We start from the raw sequence: 15,774 nt of genomic DNA, 5'->3' as shown, positions 1-15,774 counted from the left end.
ACAGCCTGCGCTGAATACAGCTGCAACATTATGGAATTCCCCTATGGGGCCTGAGTGTGTGTTCCATATGTGCTTGATCCAGTGATCCGGGGTAATAATGTTCAGCGCATAGAGAAGTTTGATATGCGCTATATAAGTATACAATAATAATAATAATAACCCAACTAAATGTTTTAATGGACAAAAAGAAAATTATGTTCAAATTTAAGTCCGAGAGTGTAATATCCGTCCATCTAGAGGTGCCTTAATTATAAATTTTCTTACCTCAGCCCAAACAATGGTGGGGCTGAGGTGGGGACCCTCCGTCCGAGGAGGATTTGTGAGAGGTGTAGTGTCTGGATCAACCACTTGGTTCACATGCATTATATTACTAAAGGTTTAGGCCTAATAAGAGAACAAGTAGCAAAAAAGCACCAATTGAAAAGACCTAGTACTAGATTATGTAATAAAATTTCAATCTCATACCTTAAAAAACCTTACCCATAATTGATATCAGCAATACAATACAACAATTATTTTTCTTAATACAATACAATGCACATCCCCCCTCCCCGGCATCCGCTCCAGATGTCTGAAATGAATACTTATTGCACATAATTGTGTCCTGTTCAATTCCATATACTTAATAATAATAATTAGGAACTATACTTTTCGTCAGTGGCACACTTCTCACTGGAAGGTGCGTTTAAAACAAAGCAAAGTTTCCAAAACATACTTGAACAGATAAAAATTCACTTCAAATTTTAAAAGGAACATTTTTATAGGTAAGATGTAACAAGCCTACATTTTTATGATTATCATTCCAGTGCCCTGTGAGAGCCAGCCATGCCAAAACGGAGGCCAGTGCGTGGATGTCCCCGGGGGAGCATTTTATATTTGCACGTGTGCAGACGGATATCAAGGAACAAATTGCGAAACAAGTACGTAAGCCTAAGCATCATTTGTAAAGTTATTAAGTTGCAAATACTGCCTTTTCAGATAATTAATTTAATGAAACAATTGTTTTTCTATTATATTCACTTTGACTTACAGTAATTGGTAGCTTTGATATGTGTCTTGGGAGAGAACCTCCTTGATATACTTTATATATATGCCTAATTTAATCAAGGAGGTATAAAAAAAATATTTTTATACCTCCTTGATTTAATGAAACAATTGTTTTTCTATTATGTTCACTGTGACTTACAGTAATTGGTAGCTTTGATATGTGTCTTGGGAGAGAACCTCCTTGTCAGAACGGAGGGGTTTGCAATCCAGATGACGTCGGGAGTGCATGCAATTGTCCCAATGGATATTCTGGTGATGATTGTGAGATAGGTAACACCTCTCTGCTTGCCTATGCTAGTTAAATCTCAGCATGCAAAAGGTGTTCTTGGAGCCATCTCTTTTTCTTTTAATTGCTTTGACATTATGCCTTACGACATTTTTTTTACTGAGAAAACATGCAATACACTTTTAACTATAATTGATCTTGAAAGCCACGAACGAATGTTTGATGCATTATTTAAATATTGCACACCAGACCACAAATAGGCCATAGTACTTGTTCTTTTAACTGTTTATTATCTTCGTTTTTCATTCTCATTTATATTTTGTTACAAATTGCCATGTTATTAAATGCATGCCCATCAAGTTTCTTAAGTCACGTTCCATTCGTCGGCATTCGGTTGAGTAAACAACACATGTACTTATTTTACATCAACACTATTACTATTTTGGTATCAATCGTGGGTTTACCTTTCTTAATGCAATGTTTGTTTATTTTCTGGTGTTAGGAATTTTTAATATTTACTACGAATTATTAATATTATTATTTGCTTTTAGTTAGTTAGATTTTAAAATAATGAAATCTGTATCATGTAGGCCTATATTTTCAATTCATTTAAAGCCAGGCTCCGGAGAGGAAAAAATGTTTGATATGTGGTTGAACTGATTTTTTCCAAGACAAAAAAAGGGTGTTTGACGATGAGATACAGAGTTTTGAATATATATATATTTTTTTTTAAATGACTAAGAAAGAGGCGTAACCACCCCTTTCGACTATTTCTCCAGTTTTTAAATATTAAAAAATCTGTATCTCATTTACTAATGTTACCGAGTTTTTTTACCTTTAAAAAAAACAATAATAATTTGTACAACATACAATATCGAAACATGTTTTCCTCCGGAGCCTGGCTTTAAAGCACTGTCACAGCCAACTTGCTTTTATATTTCCATTTCATTCATTTGATTTAACTGTGTTGTACACAGCAACATGATATTGAACGTATCTATTAAAAACCGAAACGTCCACTGATTAATCTCAGATAAGATAGTATAATACATACTCCAAGTATCGAAATGCACGCCATCGTGTCGGGATTCAATATTTCGACATTAATTATGTCATCATCACACTCTTGATAAAATCAATAATACTTAACCAAAGGCTGATTGTCATTTTAATGGTGCTTCACGTACAGTATGGTATATTGGGCAATTTAACATAAGAACAATAACAATATCGCATAATACATATCATAGACTCGTATAAACCATGTTGAAATTATTAAACGATGTTCAGCGTTACAAAAAACCTGATGGAAGTACAGTAAAGTTAATAATGGGTTCGAACTCAAAAACATTAGGGAACTTTCACAAGCTCACGAAAACGATGAGTACGGGTCATCAACATTGTTTAGACAACCATTCCCCTGCAGTTATGTCACAACGTAGGCGATTTATGCCTTTTGCATGAATCAAGGATCATATTCAGCTCGTTCAGCATATTGTCAAGAATGTTTTAGGCACGAATAAGGATTATGACAATTTCGTATTCGTTATCGTTTTCGTAATTTTGCGAAATCCCCCTAGGTATTGGTTTTATTATATATATTTATCATATTATTTTAACCAAGAGGATTCGCTATCAGTAAGCAATTTCTGTTCCAAAGGGCCCAGTACTTACAATTAATAAGACCTATGTAATTGATATGAAATATAATATATTGTAAATCTAATAAAAAAAAAATACATAATAATACTATTATTATTATTATTATTATTATATATATATAATATATATATATATATACATATAGATTTAAAAATACATATTGAGACATGACAATGGATAGAACTTGGTTTATATAATTCATATGATAAAACTAAACAACGTAAAGCTAATATACAAATGAATAATAATATTGTGGACCTAACATTCATAAAAAAAAACTTACAAATAGTTGTATTATGTATTTTATTATTTATACAAATATTTAACAATATTGAGACATGGTAATTGATAGAACTATCGGTTTATACTCAGGTATTTTAAAAATAATTATAAGCAAAATGCATGTTTTTTGTTTCATTCAAGTCATAAGCAAACTATTATGCTTTTTAACTAAATTGCATTTCTATGTGATGGTATGCACAGCAAGAAAAGGGGAAAACTAGTATAAACAAGGGGTAGCCATCACATTGCCAAAAATAATTGGGTGATATGGTAAGTTTAAAAATGTTTATAGGTTTAAGCTTAAGTTCTTACATATTTAAAATGCTTTGCTACTATTGCATGTCTTAACATATTTTTGTTTTTAATTCTTGTAGTTATTGTTGTCAATACTGATTAAACTTGAGCATTCTTTGAATTAGACAAATCTTACATTTAGTACTTGTTGACGGGTTCGGTCAGATTTCTGCCTTGTTCAAGCTATGCTCGGGTTGGTGGCCTGCCCAATTGGTGCAAACTGAAACATAATGATGGATAATTGCGCATAATGTTTTTGTTTTGAACAACGGTGATATATGTATCATTTATAAGTATTATATAATTACTATAATCATTAATTTAGGGATAAATACTGCAGTTATTATAATTGTTTTTAATGTGAAAAAGAATAATGTAACCATATAATTTATTAGGACAAAAATGATGGAAGCTAAGTCTTGATTGTTGAAGGTAGTTTAAAAAAATACTGTGTAGGAATCTTATTTCGCAGTTATAACTCTTGCGTCTGAAACCGCACAAATCAGGAAAACTGCGAGTAACTCACACAACGATGAATTTGCAGTCAAAAAACATTTAAAATTTGGTCTCATCCGAAGAATTCTCAATTTCAATCTACTATTTTATTTAAATTTAGAATTACATTAGTTCATTTTTTTTTTTTTTGCTAATGTCGATAAAATTTAAAATGATGTCTTAATCTCACTCATAAACTAATACTGATCGGTGTGTATATTGTATATTTCATTGCTGCAAATGTTTCCTAATGTTTGGGTGGGAAACATTCCCAGGGAGGGCCTGTGGGTAGTTGGCCTACTAGTAGATGAGTGGTAACATGTTATGCTTTCTGGATTTTCCACTCTCTTGATTACTTGTATAATATGCAATAACTATTTCACCTCATTCCACTCGATTCCTAAATTTGCAGTTACAACAGCGTGCAGTAATAATCCATGCGAGAACGGTGGTACATGTTTGCTACAGTCAGGCGTAAGTGGGTACACGTGTTCCTGTCTTACTGGCTTCACGGGTAGCGAGTGTCAGCTAGGTAAGTCCTGCCACTTTATTTTACGTGTATTATCAATTAATCTGTGTTTTAATATTGTAGCCTACCACGTATAACATTGTTGCTAACCTAACAATGTAAATGATGATCAATTTGTTTATGAATTGTTACTTGAATGTAACCTGCAAATAATGTATTTTTAAAATATGATAATTTTAGGATTCTTGACGAATTGTTATTATTAATAATGTCATTTTCCATAAGTATTCACTTATGTTTCTTTTCACTTTTTTTCAGAGGATGGCCCTTGCGGCAGCAGTCCGTGCCAGAATGGGGGACAGTGTAGCACATTTGCTAACAACTACTTATGCATATGTACTGAAAATTATATTGGTACAAACTGTGAAGCAGGTACTGTATTTTATGAAGCGAAGCACGATTGAACCCCAGATCTTTATCGTGTGCGTTCGATATAATTCGTATAAAATGTCAATGTTATATTCTGGCATAGTTTTATCTAATTACAATAATATTATTAACTCATGGGCCTATTCTTACTAATATAATTTTTCCATCGTGTGAACAGGGTTGTGTCATTATTTCAGCATTAGAAAAAATAAAACAAAATATATGAGTGTTGTATAATTGCTAATATCATGAAAGTCTGGAGTAGTATTGCTGAACTGCTTTGTGAAACAGTACGGTAACATGTTTTGATGCAGATTCAGTTTATATTTTTTAAAAGAAATATTCATTATTGTACAATAATATAATTAGTTTTCAACTTTAGGCCTGGTTATCATCTTGTTTACAGAAATATTGAATTCATTAACCGGGTAGAAATGTTTATTGGTAATAAACATATTAGGTAATTAGGTTTGGCAAGATAGAGAAATAAACAGCCATAGGACTAAATACTTTTATGAACAAATCGAAATGTTTTGTCGTAAACAAACTGTGTTATTTTGTCACCCCTCTACTTGCACACCACCCTCAGATGACCCATGTTTAGCGGATCCGTGTTTAAATGGAGGAACTTGTGTCACGTTCGCATTAACACAGTCTTTCGTGTGCTTTTGTGTGACCGGTTATTCAGGAGACACATGTGATACAAACGACCAGGGTGATATTAGACAACTGTTATTTTTGTATTTTTAGACATTATTTTTATTCTTGTAAACTCTTGTATTTTTAATACGGTATTATATATAGTTAATATTATATCAGCCTTATTATTACATTACCAGATATATATCTAGATGTGTATAAGAGACAGGAATAATACCTTTCAGTGTAGGCCTATTTTTCAGTACACTGAAAATCAGGTGTTTTCAGTGATTCGGCTTATCGCTGGTATATCTGTTGGTGTTTGGCTGCATGTTGGTTTTTAATTACAGTACTTGGTTCTTTATTTCTTTGAGGTTTATATTAATTTGTTATCCTTCTACCACTATTCCGTTGATCTGTACGATCTGCATTATGATTTTTATTAAACTAATTTTCTTGAATTTCTACTTTAGCATTTGATTCTTGTTCTCCGAATCCGTGCCAAAATGGCGGAGATTGTGAAAGTTTAGACGGGAGTCCAGTTTGTAACTGTCTTACTGGATTTTCTGGCGATAACTGTCAAAATTGTAGGTTTACTTCCCTCTTTTGTAAGCATTCGACAACTTTATTCTAGTTCAATTTTTTATAATCAAGATATAGGATTACCTAGCCCCATCGTAAGAGTTATTTTATGTTAACCTTATAAAAACGAAACAGATCGTCTCAAATGATTAGATTAATAAGTAGGCCTATTCAAATTAGCAACCAATATATATTCATTCATTGGGTTGGTGTTCGCCGGGGGATAGTTTTTACCATATTGTAGTTAAGTTGTAGTTAAGCATAACCTTGAGCTGTAATTCCTGGCCCCGAAACCTTGACTCAGAAGTACCGGGTTGGTGTCCGGCGGGGGATAGTTTTCCACCAAAGTTTTAACTGTTGTTTATTTTGTTGTACTGTGATGGTTACTCTTGTTGTTGTTATTGTAATATGTGTTTGCAGGACCATATTGTAAAACAGCGGTAAGATCTCGCCTGTATATGTTATCCTGCCTAAATATGTTTTAAATAAATATATTCATTCAATAAGAATTTTAAACCGTCAACCAATTACTGTAGATATTGTTACCATTTTACCCTAACGAATGTAAATACATCTGTGAAAGTTACGCATGTGAAAAGCAAAGAAAATAGTAAACACTATGAAAACATGGTACGAATAATACGAAGAATATATTCTTGATTTCAGTGGGTGGAACAACAGACTCTACAAATATATGTATGGATAACAATCCATGTTTAAACGGCGGTAACTGTGTGTTGTTAATTAGTGGATATTTCTGCCTGTGTCCAACTGGTTTCTTCGGTGATAACTGTGAAACAGGTATAAACACCGCCCTGTAGATATTTTGCTACCCAGAAACAAACCTGTTTCATCGTTTCTATTTAAACTAGATTTTGCACTCTAATTTGCCTTTATTATACTATTTTTAAAATATTTAAATGTATTGGTCTAGTCGTTTTATTTAAACTTAGGCCTACTGTTAACTCATGTTTCGGTAATCTTTTAAAATTGAACCTTGTCTGTATGAATTTATCCTCATGCCTAAAAAGGTGGCTATTTCTTGGTCAGTTGAAAGTTATTAACTGTCAATGGACTTAGCTAATTTGCTGTTTAGTTGGAGAACTATTTAATAAGACCACCAAAATGGCAAGACCATTAGGTTAGTCATATGCCATAGGCTATTTTAAGATATCAGTATCAAGTATCATAAATGGTGAGATCTTTCACACTTTAGTATCAAAACAAGTGCGAAGAATGCTAACAAGAACTAGGCCGTTTTTATGCTATAAAACTCACAAGAGAAATGTTAAGAATACTGTATGTGCTTATTCCATCTGTTAGGCCTAAGACAACCTAAATCCAAAGACCAGTAAATATTTTTGATTATCACTGAATGTGGAATTAACTCCTGGTTTTTGAATTAATGTAGTGTTGATTTTATGTTTTTTCCCCCGACGTATTTGTTATTAATAGATTTGCTTCCCTATTGTAGCCCTGGCTTGCTTAGCTAACCCATGTTCAAACGGTGGGACATGTGTGAGTAGTAGTAGCAGCAGCACTGGTTACGTTTGTCAGTGTTTACCAGACTTCGAGGGATCTACGTGTGAAACGCCAAGTAACAATTTATAAATCATTATTTTTCCTTGTTCGCTCTCATCTATACCTCAGAATTAAATTTTGTTCTATTTCTGTTTAGGGTGGATGGAGCATGATGGCATTTTTCCTTTCTGTCTATCAAAGTCTCATGTATTATTTTTTGTAACCACGTCATGTAAAATCAGGAAGCTTATAAATGTAATAATAATAATAATAATAATAATAATAATAATAATAATAATAATAATTTATTCATTTATATTACGCAAATTCAATAAAAAAAAAACATGTTCAAATTACACATTACAGAATTATAAAGTCAATAAAATAGATTAAAATTGACAATTTAATACTAGAGTAAAACCATTAAAATTCCATAAAAATATGATCAAAAGACGTATTACACAATATTAAAAAGTCAATTAAAACGGATAAAAATTTACAACTCAATAAAACAGTAAAACCATTAAAATTGACAAGTACAGGAAGTAAAAATAGTAAATTATTTGTTAAAAGCAATTGTAGAAAAATTTGTTTTCAACAGTGTTTTAAAAATTTCTAGGCTATTGGCTTCCTAATAAAAGGTGGCAGATCATTCCACAGCTTAGGTGGTGCATATTGAAATGCACCTAATGTGACTTTAGTGCGACAAACTGAATAACTTAAGATTGTATTATCATTGCTACTTAGCGATAAGTTTACTTAAATAAGATGGAGCAAAGCCATTAACACTTATATATGTAAGCAACAACATTTTGAAATTTATTCTATACCGTACTGAAACCAGTGTCACTCAAATAATAATGGCGTAATGTGACAAAATTGAGTTCAGCACACGTTGTAGTTTAGTAATTTTAGGTTGTCAAGTAGACCATATAAGAGACTGTTACAATAATCTAGACGACTACTGATGAGTGCGTTAACTAAAATTTCCGTGCATTCAATGTAAGCCTATATACACCTACATGGATTTGGATTAACGGTGGTGATCAATCCAGTTATTATTTGGGACCCTCGGCGCTCTCCACGTCTATTTCATAATGGTTTGTGGAGTAGTGAAGTTGGTTTATGTTTCAGAAAACATTGATATCATTAACCAAAATTGAATTCAGGACCCGAACGCATTAACCGCCGTGTTTTGATTTTTTGTCAGTAAAAAAATTATATCATTTATCCTCATCATTATCCACAGTATCATCACCACTTATCATCACAACATATTATGCTCCATATAGATATTTCGATTTAAACAATGCATACTTTATTCTATAACGTTTATATTAAAAGGGCAAACTTGAAAATGTAAATGTATCAATGTTTACTCTATATAAAGTACTACGCTCAATTTTAATATTTATTCGATTCTTTTCTTTTATTGGGAATTTTTATTATTATTTTGTATTATTCTCCTCATCAACATGATGAAGATGATGAGGATGATGATGGAGAAGATAATTATCAATATGATTATGATCATGATCCTGATCCTCATTCAGCGTCATGTTAATGGTCGTCATCTCCATCATGATGATGACCATTATCATTCATCATATTTCATCATTATCAAAAGATTATCCTGATCATGATCACCATTTACGATCATCAACATAATCATCACCATTACTCAATTTCTCATTGCATACGAAGGCTGTTTAATGAACATATTAAATGTGCAAATTTGAAATGTGGACGGATCTTCAACTTGCTGCTTTTACTGTTGCTGATGTTACTGTTTATTTTCTCGTTTATACTTAAAGGGTATGCAAATTAATACATTTCGTCTGCATATCTATGCTGTGCCTTCCGACTTGCTGATAATTTGGTTTTTATATATTTATGTCTATCTTGCAATTGCATTTGGAATTCGTATGTAACGAAATAACATAACTAATTATTTCTTGTTTTCATTTTTTTATCAAAGTTTTTATATTGGATGCTTGTGCAAATGATCCATGTCAAAATGGCGGAACGTGTAACGACATCAACAACGGTTATTTCTGTACATGTTTACCTGGTTGGTCTGGTACACAGTGTGAAATAGGTACAGTAGGATTAAAAAGCGGTTCAGTAGCCATCATCAAATCAAATCAACCATGCCATCATATTTATACTTATTCTTATATCTTTTATTAATAATAATAATAATAATAATTGTCGACTTATATAGCGCATATTGTAGGGACCTCTATGCGCTTACATTATTACCCCCGGATCACTGGATCAAGCACATATGGAACACACACTCAAGCCCCATGGGGAAATTCCATAATGTTGCAGCTGTATTCAGCGCAGGCTGTGTTTGGACGTACCAGGTACCCACTTGTACTCCTGGGTGGAGAGAGACAATCGTAGATAAAGTGCCTTGCCCAAGGACACGCAGTGGGAGTTTTGAACCCCCGACCTCAAGGTTGGGAGTCCAAAAAATTATTATCTTTATTTTTATTATTATTGTTATTAATATTATTATTATTTGTTTTAAATTATTATTATTATTATTATTTATATTAGTATTATGCCTATCATTACAATATTATTATTACTAAGCAATTAGTAGAGTTCCGCATAGTACACTATAGGAAAATTATTATACGAAGGTTAGATTTAATGCTTTAAAAAATCCTGAAGGGCCTGCAAGGCCCGGAGGAAATTTTTGAATGCATTAAATGTAACCTAAGTGTAATAATTTTCCTTTAGTGTACTATGCGGAACTCTACTAATTGCTTTATAAGTCAATTACCGTCTTTTAATTTTAGTTTTTGATAACCAAATAGTGTATCAGTCATCGGTTGCTATAGTGATTTACATTTAGCTGTGCGTATGCAATGCTGATCCTAAGTACGTAGGTCTACGCGTTAACTACACACAAAGAGTATAAAACTGCAAGAGGTCCGACTGCCGGGGATTCTTTGGAACGCAATCCTATTTCAAAAAGTACTACCCAAAAGGGGCGTGGCCTTTCAAAGAACGTAAAGGGCGTTCATATTGAACGCGTGCTGCGCGTCAATAGAATGTAGGCTGAAATTTGAAACGCAGCACGCGTTCGATACGAACGCCTTTTACGTTCTTATGAAGGACACGCCCCTTCGTGGGAGTACTTGTTAACGTTCCATTGCCTGTATACAAAATAACGACAGTCGGACCTCTTGCAGTTTTATACACTTTGCTACACACAACACTGTGTAATACAACTGATCACCAATGCCCAGTGTGTGGCAGATAATTTAAAGCAAACATCGGCCTCATAAGTCATAAACCGCGGAAACTTACCTGCACCTATTGTGATCTTGGTCATCTTCGATTACGAAGGACGAACTACTACTACTACTACACATCAGCAGTAAATAACAGTACGAATACGATGAAGACTATTGTAATTGTGTTAGAAAGAACTTGTTTGTAATGCTATTTTGATAGACATTCGTGAAAGAAATAAACATTTCAGCATTTGAGAGAGAATACGGTCACTGTCGTTTTTGGTCGGTGCATGCAGACAGGTAAAAATCGTGCGATGATTTCATAAGGCCAGGCTACGGCTTAGTAGATAGGAGGCGGCCTCTTGTCTGGACGTAGGCCTACATCCAAATCTGTTCCTGGAGTCTTTAAAATAGGTCTAGAATATTCTTATTAAACGTTCAGTTTGTTTTGTTTATGAGGGTTCATTGATTCAATGAATTCTTTATTTGTTCATATTTAATATTCAATTTGAAGTAACTTAACTTTCTTCGGATCCTCATTAAGCTTGTTTTACGAAAGTAATTGAATTTTCATCGCGATACGCGATGTCTCCGCAGTGACGAAAAAATAAGGAATTTTTTTTTTGCACCGGAACCTAAAAAAAATCAAGCCAACGATTGACTTATAATATCAATTATTATTAATACTATCAATTATTATTATTATTATTATTATTATTATTATTATTATTATTATTATTATTATACTACGAATTTTTGACACAATCAATTAAAACAAAAATCATACATTTAACTTATTTATTTAGGTGATGGGTCCCCTTGTGATAGCTCCCCTTGTCAGAACGGAGGGGCTTGCAACGATTTGAACACATTCTATACATGCACGTGCGCAGATTCGTGGACTGGACAAGTATGCACAACTGGTGAGTTAGATTAACATTGTTACGTACTGAGTGCATCTTAATCGCGCATCCGATACAAATCAATTCAAATTAACATCAGCAACTGTACTGCTGAATGCTTTGACGGTTCCACCTTACATGATAAATAATTATAAGTTGATATTTCTAAAAAGAATATAAACACATTTGTAGTATGAAAGATAAAGGTAAAAACAATCTAGTAGGCCTATGAATGTTTAAAAACTGGGGGGGGGGGTGGAAGTTGGAAAAAAAAGGGAATAATTTAAAACTAATAAATGATACCAGGTAGTTGTTATAGTGTCACTATAACAACTCCCTGTTGATACCTACTTTTTAAAACTAAACGTTTCAAATTAGCGGATTTTGTTCCAATCTATACACATTTCAGATAGTACTGTAGGCCTATATTTGAAACAACTGGTTGGTATAAGTTTTAAAACTAATACAATTAGAGCCTATGAACATATTTTGAGTAAATCTCACTACTAGTAAGACGTTGTCTGAACCGTACACAGGTACCTGTGGTCGGTCCAGTCCATGTTCAAATGGTGGATTATGTGCAGATGGTGTTGATGGTTCCATTTACACTTGTGATTGTCCTACCGGATATCTCGGCGATACGTGTGATCAAGGTAAATACTAAATAGTACGAGGTACTGAAAACCAAGCTTGTTTCATGGCTAACATTTTTAATCAACGAGTCTACCAATTCCTAACTTGATTTTTAAAAAAAAGTCTCACCTTTTAGTAACATTGTAGGCCTAGCTTTACACTCTTTTTCTCGGCGCACTGCGAATAATAGAGATAGAGTGTCTCTACAAGGATCAACGTGATACGCCCTCAACTTAATAAAAGAGGGTTCCAGAGTTACAAATATGTGTTATTTTTTTTTTTAAATAGTAGTACGATCAGGCCTAATTAAGATCTTAATATTCTGAAACGTTAGTGAAGAATGCGTGTGTACAGTTAAATTATTATTAAATAAATAAATACAAAAATAAATTTATACATTTTTTAAAAATTTAAAGTTGATCCATGCTTGCCCAGTAATCCATGCCAAAATGGTGGTGCGTGCTCTGCAGATTCTTCAGGCTTCGTGTGTACATGTACAGTTGGCTGGGTTGGCACTACGTGTAATACCGGTAGGAAAATTTTTCAGTATCAGTTAACACCACAGAAACACATCACATAACACAATGCACCAATGTGTTGCGGCGTTATCATTGTTGCTGAAAATATAGGAAATAATTAATTATGTAGAGTAATTATGATATACAGTAATATAGGCCAAATGTCGTATCGTTGTGTTATTAAGAATACTTTTCATGCCTTGAACCTGTCCAGATTATTAAGTTTGTGACATGCCTTATGGTCATGGTGATATCACATCGTGACCATATATGGGCACATAATGACTATATATAGGCCACACAACAGTTTTTTGTCAAAGAAAATTTGATAGCCTGGACAGTGCTTTACAGTATATTTTTGTTTTCCTCTCAGTTAATGGTTGTACTGGAAACCCTTGTCAGAACGGTGGAACTTGTGTTGGATCTGGTTTTAGTTTTAGTTGTGACTGTCTGGCTGGTTATTCCGGCGATCGTTGTGAAATTAGTATGCTTAAGTTTTATTTTAATTTATTATCCGATATTATGGTTTATCACATTATATTACATGTTCAAGATAGACTTTTCATCATTCTTTTTCATCTTTTGTTACATTTTCGTGCAAGCCTTGTTAATTTTCATTGCAAACACTGCCATGTGTAGTAGGCTATTCATTGATTTTTAGACAAGCTTTGTAAGCGTACGTGTACTATGCACCGTTGTGGCATTGATAGATGTTGTCATCTGTGCTTATGTAGACTAGAATAAAGATGTGTGTTACTTATACCTACAGGTAATCCATGTGTGTTGAATGACCCATGTTTAAATGGCGCAGTATGCGCACCTGGTGGCTCAGGCAGCTATACGTGCATTTGCGCCAATGGGTTTATTGGTCAAAATTGTGATGCAGGTAAAGTATGCAGCACTTGTTATGGTGAATTATTGAACTGCCAATGTTTTTTTTCTGTTTCAGATAATTACACGGTCTTTGTAATTTAACTTAACATTAGGCCTATGAATAATAGGCCTATTGTGTAGTATATCATAGGGGCCTATGAAATTATAATATCAAACACATCATAGGCCTGTGTTATATATGAATATTATTCAAAAGTAAAGATACAACTTCGTACTAAAAATGATAGTCAAGGCTATTAAACTTTAATCCAATACTGTACAAAATTGAAAATAATCTTTTGCAGTACATCTATTAATGTACACGGGAAATGAAAAAGTTGTCAACTCTGAAGATACCGGAATACACTAAGATTTTAAGTAATATTTAATAATGATAGAAACAATTAATTATCGTATCATTCTGCCTAACTTAATTATCTATGAATAATAATTATGTATAGTAATAGTTAGCAGGAGACGTCTGCCAAAAAAATTTACCTAAGCATCATTCAATCATGCATTTCATTTTCAGTTGACTTGTGTTTCAATTTGCCATGCCAGAACAACGGGATATGTTCTTTATCAACGAATAGCTATGTATGCGACTGCGGTCAGGATTATGTTGGTACTAATTGCGAGTATGGTACGAATGAATAACATTATGTGTATACTTTTCTGATAATTTTTTATATAATGTATCCATATAACGTCTCCAGTAAATAGGCCTGTACAAAAATTAACAGGTTTAGTGTGTCAACGAATTGCCAATAAATATTTTTTATCTAGTTATGACCTGACTTTGCCCATCTGATCTAGGTTTCTTTTGAAAGATCATAGATCCTAGTTAGGTTTTACCAAAAACCTTGTGCAATTTTTCAGTATAAGTCATTATTTTCCCTGTCAGATAATCCGTGTATTCCCAATCCTTGTGAGAACAGCGGAACCTGCAATCTCAATGGATTTCAGTTGTATGTTTGTGTATGCCCGGCTGGATGGACTGGTACCAATTGTAATATAGGTAGGCCTAGCATGTGCCGACAGCTTGCTAATACTTCTCCATTAATCTGGCATCTTGCTTGCTATCTCTCTTGCTTGTATTCCTTTCCCTGCATCTTTGATAATTTCTATCGCCATTTTTGTGTGGGCAGCGGTTTGCTTAAACATTTGAATTTTAATCTTTCAGCAACAATATAAATTATTATGTCTGCTTTACGTTTATAATGATAACAATTTTTTTCAGTGTATATTTAATGTACTAGGTTTTAACCTTGTTTTCTTACATTTATTATGCTGTATTGTTGGCCTACAGGATTTACGTGACAACAAGTTTAAAATATTTTTACAATCTTACAATTCATGCACATGTTTAGAAGCAGCTTGTGACTCAAACCCTTGCCACAATGGAGCACCGTGTATTCTGACCAACCCAGGTTATCGATGCCAGTGCAGTATAGGTTGGATTGGTGTCAATTGCGATACAGGTGTGACCTTGTTAACATATACTTCTATTAATATTATTATCAAGGTTTCTCTAAACCTGCTGAACAACAAAAAGCTAACTTTGAGGTACCTGCAGAGAGACTATAAGGCATTACTCTTAGTAATTACATTTTAGTTACATGCACAGTTGTCTATAGTTGTCTATAGAAGCAAAATACAAGATGCATAGCATCTTTTACAAAATTTGTTTACATTATCAGGTGCGGATCCAGATGTCCGGTGGAGGGGGGGGGGGGGGGCGAAAGTTGGGCCGATCGAGACAACACTGTCCTACGGTGTCTTCTTTTTTTTTTCTTTTCTTTCTTTATTGTTTATCCTGGGGGACTGCTCATGGATAAAATCCCTGGTCCGGGTGCATCTTTGTGTTCTAGTTGCCCGAAAATAACATTTAAGGCGTTCTAGGCTCATTTTTTTTCTTTTTCTTTTTCTTTTTTTTTTTTTTTTTTTTTTT

General features: G+C 33.4%; 1 protein-coding gene across 18 annotated transcripts in view; it reads left to right on the top strand.

Moving 5' to 3' along the window:
• LOC117107093 (fibrillin-2-like) overlaps nucleotides 1-15,774 on the top strand; it is a 71,299-nt gene that overhangs the window by 5,643 nt on the left and 49,882 nt on the right. For 14 of the 18 annotated variants that reach the window (XM_033248628.1, XM_033248635.1, XM_033248637.1 and 11 more), the window contains exons 2-18: nucleotides 807-920; nucleotides 1,189-1,317; nucleotides 4,419-4,538; nucleotides 4,794-4,907; nucleotides 5,494-5,619; nucleotides 6,017-6,130; nucleotides 6,792-6,926; nucleotides 7,600-7,722; nucleotides 9,625-9,744; nucleotides 11,704-11,820; nucleotides 12,336-12,452; nucleotides 12,849-12,962; nucleotides 13,324-13,434; nucleotides 13,720-13,836; nucleotides 14,356-14,466; nucleotides 14,728-14,841; nucleotides 15,194-15,304. In XM_033248628.1, coding sequence (XP_033104519.1) covers nucleotides 807-920; nucleotides 1,189-1,317; nucleotides 4,419-4,538; nucleotides 4,794-4,907; nucleotides 5,494-5,619; nucleotides 6,017-6,130; nucleotides 6,792-6,926; nucleotides 7,600-7,722; nucleotides 9,625-9,744; nucleotides 11,704-11,820; nucleotides 12,336-12,452; nucleotides 12,849-12,962; nucleotides 13,324-13,434; nucleotides 13,720-13,836; nucleotides 14,356-14,466; nucleotides 14,728-14,841; nucleotides 15,194-15,304 — 2,007 coding nt within the window. Of the gene's footprint in view, nucleotides 1-806; nucleotides 921-1,188; nucleotides 1,318-4,418; nucleotides 4,539-4,793; nucleotides 4,908-5,493; nucleotides 5,620-6,016; nucleotides 6,131-6,791; nucleotides 6,927-7,599; nucleotides 7,723-9,624; nucleotides 9,745-10,968; nucleotides 11,198-11,703; nucleotides 11,821-12,335; nucleotides 12,453-12,848; nucleotides 12,963-13,323; nucleotides 13,435-13,719; nucleotides 13,837-14,355; nucleotides 14,467-14,727; nucleotides 14,842-15,193; nucleotides 15,305-15,774 lie in introns of those variants that run through there. The other 4 variants (XM_033248632.1, XM_033248642.1, XM_033248639.1 and 1 more) reach the window with 4 other exon arrangements.

Source organism: Anneissia japonica, unplaced genomic scaffold (assembly GCF_011630105.1).
Source record: "Anneissia japonica isolate Jap-2015-1 unplaced genomic scaffold, ASM1163010v1 scaffold1726_len428862_cov177, whole genome shotgun sequence".
NCBI classification, from domain to species: Eukaryota; Metazoa; Echinodermata; class Crinoidea; order Comatulida; family Comatulidae; genus Anneissia; species Anneissia japonica.
Note: the sequence above shows the minus strand (reverse complement) of the source record. Positions and strands in the feature narration are given on the sequence as shown.